Source organism: Phyllostomus hastatus, unplaced genomic scaffold, assembly GCF_019186645.2.
Source record: "Phyllostomus hastatus isolate PE091 unplaced genomic scaffold, TTU_PhHast_1.1 phas_contig_2, whole genome shotgun sequence".
In the NCBI taxonomy this organism is placed as follows: Eukaryota; Metazoa; Chordata; class Mammalia; order Chiroptera; family Phyllostomidae; genus Phyllostomus; species Phyllostomus hastatus.
Window position 1 is genome coordinate 472,624 of NW_025333718.1, and position 8,716 is coordinate 481,339.

Here is an 8,716-nt window from a genome sequence, read left to right on the forward strand (position 1 = left end):
CATTTGCATGGAATGTTTTCTTTCATCCCTTAACTTTATCCTGTTTGAATCTTTCGATCTGAGGTGGGTCTTTTGTAGATAGCATATTTAAGGGTCATTTAAGAGGTTTTTTATCAACTTAACTACCCTCAGTCTTTTGATTGAAGCATTTATTCATTTACATTTAAGATTATTATAGATAGGTACTTATTTATCATCATTTTTTTCATTATACATATGTTTTTCTTTGTATTTCTTCTATTAAAACAGTCCTTTTGAACACTTCTTGCAATGCAGGCTTGGTGGTAATGAATTCCTTTGGCTTCCTTTTGCCTGGGAAGCTCTTTATTTCACCTTAAATTTTAAGTGATAACCTCACTGAGTAGTCTTGGTTGCATGTCCTTATTTTTTCATTGCTTTGAATACTTCTTGCCAATCCCCTTTGGCCTGAAGTGTTTCTGTTGAGAAATCAGCTGACAGCCTTATGAGAACATTCTTGTAGGTAACTATCTCTTGTTACCTTTAAGATTTTCTCTTTGTCTTTACCCTTGGCCATTTTAATTATGATGTATTTTGGTGGGGTTCATCTTGATTGGGTCTCTCTCTGCTTCCTGAAATTGTGTGACTTTTCCTTCACCAAGTTAGGGATGTTTTTTGCCATTATTTTTTAAAACAGGTTTTCCATCCCCTAATCACACTCTTCTCCTGCTGGATGTGGATGTTGTTAGGCTTAATGTTATCCCGGAAGCCACTTAGACTTTCTTCATTTCTCTTAAGTCTCTCTCTCTCTCTTTTTCATTTACTCTTTGGATGGATACTGTTATCTTGTTCTCTAATTTGCTGATTCAGTCCTATGTTTCATCTAACCTGCTGTTGATTCCTTCTAGTGCATTCTTCTTTTCTGATATTGTATTCTTCATTTCTTACTGGTTCTTTTTTATATTTTCTATGCTTTTTAAATGCTTATTATCTCTTTGTTTAAGTTCTCACTGAGATCATCCATTCATCCTTTAAGGTCTTGAGCATCCTTATAACCATTATTTTAAATTCTGTATTTTTAAAATTCTTTTTCTGGTGATTTCTCTTGTTCCTTTTTGAGGGACATTTTTCTTTGTCTCCCCATTTTGTCTCTGTGTGTTGCATAGATCTGCTATGCCTCCCCAAGTTGTTTTGATAGTTTTATGATGAAGGTATCTTGTGGGCTCAATGGCACAATCTTCTACATTACCTGAGCTCCATCTCCAGGAGCATTTCTTGTGGGTATTTTCACTCCCTGTTGTAGTTCAGTCTTAAATGCTATTAATCTTTTTGTTGGTAGAGTTAACTAACCCTCAGGCTGGGAGAATATAATGTAAACCTTGATCACTATGTATGAGATGCTGTGTAGGGGCTGCTCCTTGGGCAGCATTGTTGCCAGCAGGTTCTGGTGCCTGCAGGAATCCCCCTTTGGTTGTGCCAGTTTAGTGGCTAGTTAGGTTGAACTCTGTTGTGGTTAGAAGCCCACCACTGTTTTATTGGTTCTGGGTCTACTTTGGTGGGGTTTAGTTACAGGTTGCTGTCATACATTGTGTGTAACCAGCCTTGAACTACCTATCTGTAGCTACCACACTATTCACTGTTTCTGTCTTTGTCTACTGGACCTGCATGGGGATGTGAGGGTCCAATCTGTGTGAAAGGGTCATCTTTTCCCTGCTTACAGCTGAAGGAATACCTGAAAGGGCCGAGGCTCTCTGAGGTCCGCCTCCACCTTTCAGCTACTTTGCCTCCTCCTGAGGTTGCCTGGTCTTCCTCTGAAGGCTTTCAATGAGTGACTGTAGGATAAGCTCAGACTAGTTGAATTAGGACTACAAGGTCCCCTACTAGGGGTCACAAAGTAAGTTGGGCACTCAATGAGAGGACACTAGCCCCTGCTTCAAAACCAAATCCCTCAGTCTCTGCCAGAGTATCCAACTCTAGTTCCCCCAGAGGGGTTTACTACAGATTCAGGCTATATACAACCAGCCTTCCCTTTTGCAGAAGCAAGCTCAGCCACCCTGGGCTCAAGAAAATAGATCAAAAGAGTCTCTCATTGGGGATGATGCCAGCTCAGCCTGCAGTAGGAGGCTAAGCTCTTTGTCCTGTTCCCAGACAATAGCCTTCAAGGGTTTCACAGTTTGAATGTCCCCATTCTGAGATGCTCTTTTTCCTCCTCCATAAAAGAGCATCTAGCAGGGTTATCCAAGACTTGGCAGAGCTGATCTAAACAGTTTCCCATTGGGGATGATGCTGACAAACCTGTAGGAGGCAGGTGGCACTTCTTTCTCTTCTTGGGGTAGTATAGGCAGAACTTGCAGGGGAGTTTGGATTTGTCTACTCACTATGTATCCATGCAGCCTAGAACTTACCTGTCTGGTGTCCAGACAGAAGCCTTCCTAGAAGACACAGTCTGAAAAACTTAGCTTTGCGTGGCTCCCCAGCTCACTGCCAAGCCAAGCAGGACTGGGTTGAAAATCCCAGCCCTGCACAGTACTGCACTCTGATCTCTCCACTCAGCAAAGGCTCTTGACCCAGCAGGTTGTGACCTAAAGTTGGAGTTCAGTGTGACATGTAGGATGAACTCAAAATCTTAGCCCTGCACAGCATCTCTGCACCTCTGAATTCAGCAGCAGGAGTGTCTCAACAGGTGTAAGGAGTGGCACTGACTGTGTGTTTGAAGTGGGGGAGGCCAGTTCTCATTTTCAAGTCACACAGTTAAATCACTGTTGGGGTCTTTGCTAACACCCAGCCCTGAAATAAAATGCCCCCTAAAGTCACTGCTGTGTGTAGTCAGCATACCCCTCCTCAGGACCCAAATAATCAGCAAGACCCTTCCAGCAGTTGGAATCTGACTGTGAACTCTCGTGGCTGGTGCTATAACAATAAGAGTGTTCTACCCTGGGAGAGTACACTGAGTCTCCCAGGCAGGATGAATCCCCACTGATTTCCACTTCCCATACACAGATCCTCTTCCTGTCTCTGTTGCTGTGGGTAGTGGATCCCTGTGTGGGGAAAGACCCCTTGCTCCTAGGGGTAGGGAATTTCACAGCCACAATATCTCTCCAGCTTCTTAGCCATTGCATCTACATGAGGGAGCTTCCCCCTGTGGTGTCTCAGCCCTTCTTACCAGACTCTATGTAGCATCTTCTGTCCTCCTTCAACATAATATTTCATATCAGCTAGATTTTAGTTGTTTGTTCCAGTGATTGCTCTGTAATGTAGCTGTAAATCTGGTTTAGAGCTGACAGCAAATGAATGCGGTTTCCATCTATTTTGCAGCTGTCTTGGAAAATTCCTTATAATTTTTAATATACCTTTGATTTCCCTTCCAAAATTTTTTATCTTGTCATCTAATTCTTGAACATCTTTAACTATGTTAAAGTTTGTGTTTGTTACCTTCAGTATCTGGATTTCTGTGGCTTTTTTTCTTGTCTATTTTTTTTCTCATATTTGGTCATTTTGTCTTGCACACATGTTGTTTTTGATTAAGTGGTAGAATTTTTGTACAAAATAATATTGAAGGGATACTTTAAAGCTCTGGGCAACTTTACAATTGTTCCAGAAATTATTTTTGTCTCTGAAAGGCGGTTGAGCTGTTGGATTCTTTATCCAATCAAGAATGCAATGATTGAAAGCTGGGCTTTAGTTTTTGACAGGCTGATACTTTTTCTGGTCACCTTTATGTCTAGGGTGTATATTTTTGGATACACACAAAAGTTTAGTGTGTTTAACAAGGGCTCTACTCTTTCTTGGGCCAGAATTCCATTTTTTTTCCCACCCAGCTCTGTGACAGTGGTGAACCCATTGCTTAGCTTATTTCACCTTCAGAATTAGCTATCATTTATATGAGAAACACCATCCTGGCACCAAACTAAAATCTCTTGATTTCTCTCCTCATTTGAAACTTCACCCTGCCAATTCTCACTGCTTTGGTAGCTCTGTTACCTTCAACCTAATATTTAAAAAATATTTTGTCAACCTTTCCATTTGTTCCATTGAAGTTAGGTCCAAGGTGACCCAGTCAACTCTTGTCAGGAACAGAACTCACTTTTGCTTTTTTAACCAATTAATTTGCCTAATATTTTTTATCATATTTGATATGTACAAAGAAATATGTATATAAGATTGGTATAAATTATTTTATAATAATACAATGAACACCCATGAACTGTTAGCTCCTGGTTTTTTAATTGATTCAAAAGTGGAAGGAGGAGAGAATAAGAGAGAGAGAGAAACATCAGTTTATTGTCCCATTTATTTATGCATTCATTGGTGGTTTTTTGTATGTACCCTGACTGGGAACTGAACCCATAACCTTGGTGTATCAGGACAGTGCTCTAACCAACTGAGCTACCTACCCAGGGTAGCTCCTGGTTTTATTACTTGCCAAACATTTTTCCTGTTTCTTTGCTGCCTTAGGTAATCACTGTGTTGCAGTTTGGATTTATTATTTCCTAACTAAAACAAAACACCACTTTATCACATACCAGGCTTATCTGGAAAAAGTCCAGATATTGTTAATATACTGAAAATGGTTTGTGCAGCACTGATATAACCTGGTAGCCAAGAAGAGTGGACTGGAATGCACATACATGAACAATGACGACTTCACTGTACTAGTCAGTGGGGACGGTAGATGCAGTTGAGTGAGCATGTGTACTGTGTGGCTGTTGCATTCAAAATGACTGACACTGAGAGAGTAATGAAAATTTTGCATTGAATTTGAACATTCCTCTGCGGAAACTATTTGAATGACTCAGAAGGCTGTGGCTATGGGTAACTGGCAGATTTATTGTGACAACACACCCGCTAATGCATCATGTCTCATGCAGAGATTTTTTGTGAAACATCAAATCACTCAGGTGACTTAGCCCACCTACAGCCCAGATTTTGCATCCTGTGACTTCTGGCTTTTCTCAAAACTAAAATCACCTTAGAAAGGGAAGAGATTTTAGACTGCCAATGAGATTCAATGAAGCATGATGGTGCAGCTGATGGCAATTGGGAGAACTGTGTGAGATCCCAAGGTGCCAATTTTAAAGAGGGTGGGGACTGAGGCATCATCGTCCTTTGTATAAAGTTTCTTGTAACTTCTTCAATAAATGTCTCTATTTTTCATATTACATGGCTGGATACATTCTGGACAGACCTTGTATATCTTTCTAAACAGCATACTTGCTTTGTTTTGCTTATTCCTAAGGTTTATCAGAGTTATACCATATATATTATGTTTTTTTTTTTAATTTTTAATTTTCAGAGAGAGGGGAAGGAAGGGAGAAAGAGAGGGAGAGAAACATCAATGTGTGGTTGCCTCTCACATGCCCCCTACCGGGGACCTGGAATGCAACCCAGGCATGTGCCCTGACTGAGAATCAAACTTGTGACCCTTTGGTTCACAGGCCAGCACTCAATCCACTGAGCCACACCAGCCAGGGCTATACCATATATATTTTGGGGTGACTTGCTTTTATCATTACACATTTGTTTCTTAGAATAATCCTTGTTATTAAATCGAACTTTAGTTCATTCATTCATTACTCTGTATTATATCATTGTGCAAAATAACTCATTATTTATTCTTTTAGTGAACATTTGGAATATTTTTATTTCTTTCCTCTTTTGAACAGTGCTCCTATAAATGTTGTTATAAAGCCATCCTGATAGCTATTAGCAAGAATTTCTCTAGGTTATATTTATACAAGTGAAATTGATGAATCATGGTAAATATATATATATCTTTTAATTTTACTGTCAAATTATTTTTCAAAATGGTTGTTAAAATGTATTTTCTTTTTTTTTCCTGGTTTAATAAGGATGTGTTTATTGTGAGAAAAAGGGTCCCAAACATCAGGCTGTTCACAAAAATAACCCACAGTATCAACTTTAGAAAACAAATCTTAAGACTATTACACTAATTATTTTCCTAGAGGATGCATTTGACATGCCAACTCTCATCCACAAAAATACATCGTTACATTTGTGTTGAAGAGCCCCATGTATGCTACATACATGAGGTTAACACATACACCTCTAACTCAAAGCTGCTCTCAAGGTGCTACTCAACCAATGAGATTGCCTTTGCAGGTAGGGAAGCAACTACTGAACTCATACGTGAATGAAAAGAACTGTACTCCCTGCATAACAAGAGATTATTTTGGAGACAGTTGATAAAAACCATACATCCTTTTTATTGTTAAGTCATAAAGAGGTATCAAAATTAAAAGCAAAAATTACAGGGTAAGACTTAACTACTAGGAGCATCAAAGGAAGTGAAAATGGGACTAGGCACAGGGCAATATGAATTAATGAACATGGGAGGAACAAGGATGGGGAGAACAGTGAGCATGTGTTTAAGATACTAGGGGAGAGGATCTGGTGAAAATTTTGATCTTAGACAAGCGCCTAGGTAAAGAAATAATGGGACAAGATTTCTAAACCCCACTATGTGCTTAAGAGTCATCCTCGCCATTGGTGCTGTCTCTGTCATCCTCTCCTTCCTCAGCCTCTTTTTCACCATCCTTGATCAACTCCAGCTGATCATCCCCCCAATCTTCATTATCATAATCATCCAGTAGGTCCCCCTCCTCAGCAGAGTCATCTGCACCCCCCTCAGACTCCATCTTCACATTAGTCTCATCTTTCTTCAGGGAGCTGCTGCTCTGCTCCTCTTCTGACTTATCATTCTTCATCTCTACTCCTTGTTTGCTCTGTTCCTTTTCCATTTTTTCCAGGCTTTCCAGTAGAGAATCCACTTTTTGTTTTATCTGGGTCAATTCCTTCTTAATGGCCTGAAGATCATGTCCTTTCAATCTTCCAGACTTGGAAGAAGATCTTCGCTGTCCACTCTTAGAATTGAAGCCACTTTTGCCCCTTTGTGAGGTGTTTCCTGATACACACTGTCATTTCGAGGGCACTACAGCCCGAGCAATAGGAGGAGGAGGAGGAACACGTGCTGGGTAACTGTACATCCTGTCATAATAATCCCGCTGAAAGTCATAGTCCAAGTCAAAAGAGGAGCTGAGTAGAGGGGACGGAGAAGGGTGTTCTGGTACTGACCCGTACATCTCCGCTGCAGATCGTTTCATACCTGCTTTTCCTCGGTTCACTTTTGGCTCTGCAGCTAGATTAATATCTAAAACCTGTCCAGCAATCATTCTGCCATCCTCTCCGGCCACCTGGGCATTTCTCTCATTAACATATTGAACAAAGGCAAAGCCCTCATGAACGGAGCAACCCACAATTTTGCCATATTTTGAGAAGATAGCCTGCACATCAGATTTTTTGACCACAAGAGTGTTGAGATTCCCAATGAATACACGGGAGTTCATGAAGCGAGGATCTGTCTTGTTGGTAACATTGCTGGCCATTGTCTTTGATGATAAGCTTCCTCACAAAGCTGAAACATCACCCAGGAAGGGTGTGCATCTGTTCCGAAGGCCCCCCTGGCTACAGGTCATCCTGGCTGCTGCTGCTCCAGGCTGGGCATCCATGTTGCTGCAGCTTGTGGTTTGTGAAGGGGTAGTGTACAGGAAAATCAGGATGGGATTTCAAGGGAAACAGGAGGAAGATGGCTTTCTGGGAAAATGCCATCACCTTCATAGGTGTTAAGTAGTACCACACACATTTTATTGAAGCACAGTTTAAAAATTTAACAAATGAAAGATTAAAAATAAAAAAAACAAAAAATAAAAAAAATAAAAAATACAGACGTCCAGAGATGCTCTAAAACAGTTAAGTTAAAGATCAGGAAAAATAAGATCACAGACTTAAACAGCCAGTAAAATTCTTTCCAGCGTTGAGGAAGGGGATGAGGGCAAGGGTGGGGTTGGGAGAGAAAAGGTTTACGTGATCAATCCACTTAAAAATGCTAATGCCGTCACTTTCTCTCCCAAGATGCAAAACTCCGAAGTCATTTAGGAGGCCAGAGAAATTCTTATGAACATTCAGAAAAGCTGGATTTTAATCAGGTTAAAAATCATCAGTCATTATCATCACCATCATCACCATCCTAAGTATAATAATAATAAATAATAGTAACTAGTAACAACAATAAAAAGGAAATCAGCGGAAAGTCAGGAAAAATGTTAAAAAAAATTGGAATAACTTACTATAGCTGAAGATCAAAAAAATCTCACTGTAAAAAAACGAAAATAAAAATAGCCCAGATTAGAAAAACGGGAGGTGCGAAAATGTCAAGTCAGTAAAGTTCATTTCTTTTCTCTTTCCAAAAGCAGTTTCCACAAAAACCGCAAGGGTGAAGTTCTCAGTAGCAGACAAGCAAAGCCCTTTCCACATCATCAATCAATCTTAAAAATACACGAGGAAGTAGAGAGGTCAGTTTATGAGAGGCTAAAAGACTCCTCCTCTAACCCAACTGCTGCAGAAAAATAGAAATAGAAATTTTAAAAATTACATCTTAAATCCAAGTCCCGTTTTTTGGAAACAATTAAAAAAAAACACCTGTAAATTTGCCGTCGTGCACACCAAGTTGCATCATAATGCTTAAAATGGATTTTTGTCTTTTTTAATAAAATCAGTTTGGAATGGGAATGTGTGTGTTCTGGAAGGGTGGGATAGGGAGGTTAAAAATCAAAGCTGAGCTCCAGTGAGTAGGGATGGGGTTTGCCTTGCTGCTCTCAAGCAAAGTTCCACTAACTTATGTTTCAAGTGATTTGTAACCCAGAGGGAGAAGGGAGAAGAGATTCGATTCTGAATCTCCTAC

At 40.0% G+C, this 8,716-nt stretch overlaps 1 protein-coding gene across 1 annotated transcript; it reads right to left on the bottom strand.

Annotated features, from left to right (window-relative positions):
• Positions 1 to 5,814: 5,814 nt before the first annotated feature.
• Positions 5,815 to 7,666, bottom strand: LOC123816319 (heterogeneous nuclear ribonucleoprotein C-like). The gene is given in 2 exon segments (XM_045835214.1): positions 5,815 to 7,011; positions 7,051 to 7,666. Coding segments are annotated over 2 exon segments (879 nt in total). The 5' UTR covers positions 7,362 to 7,666; the 3' UTR covers positions 5,815 to 6,443.
• Positions 7,667 to 8,716: the final 1,050 nt, after the last annotated feature.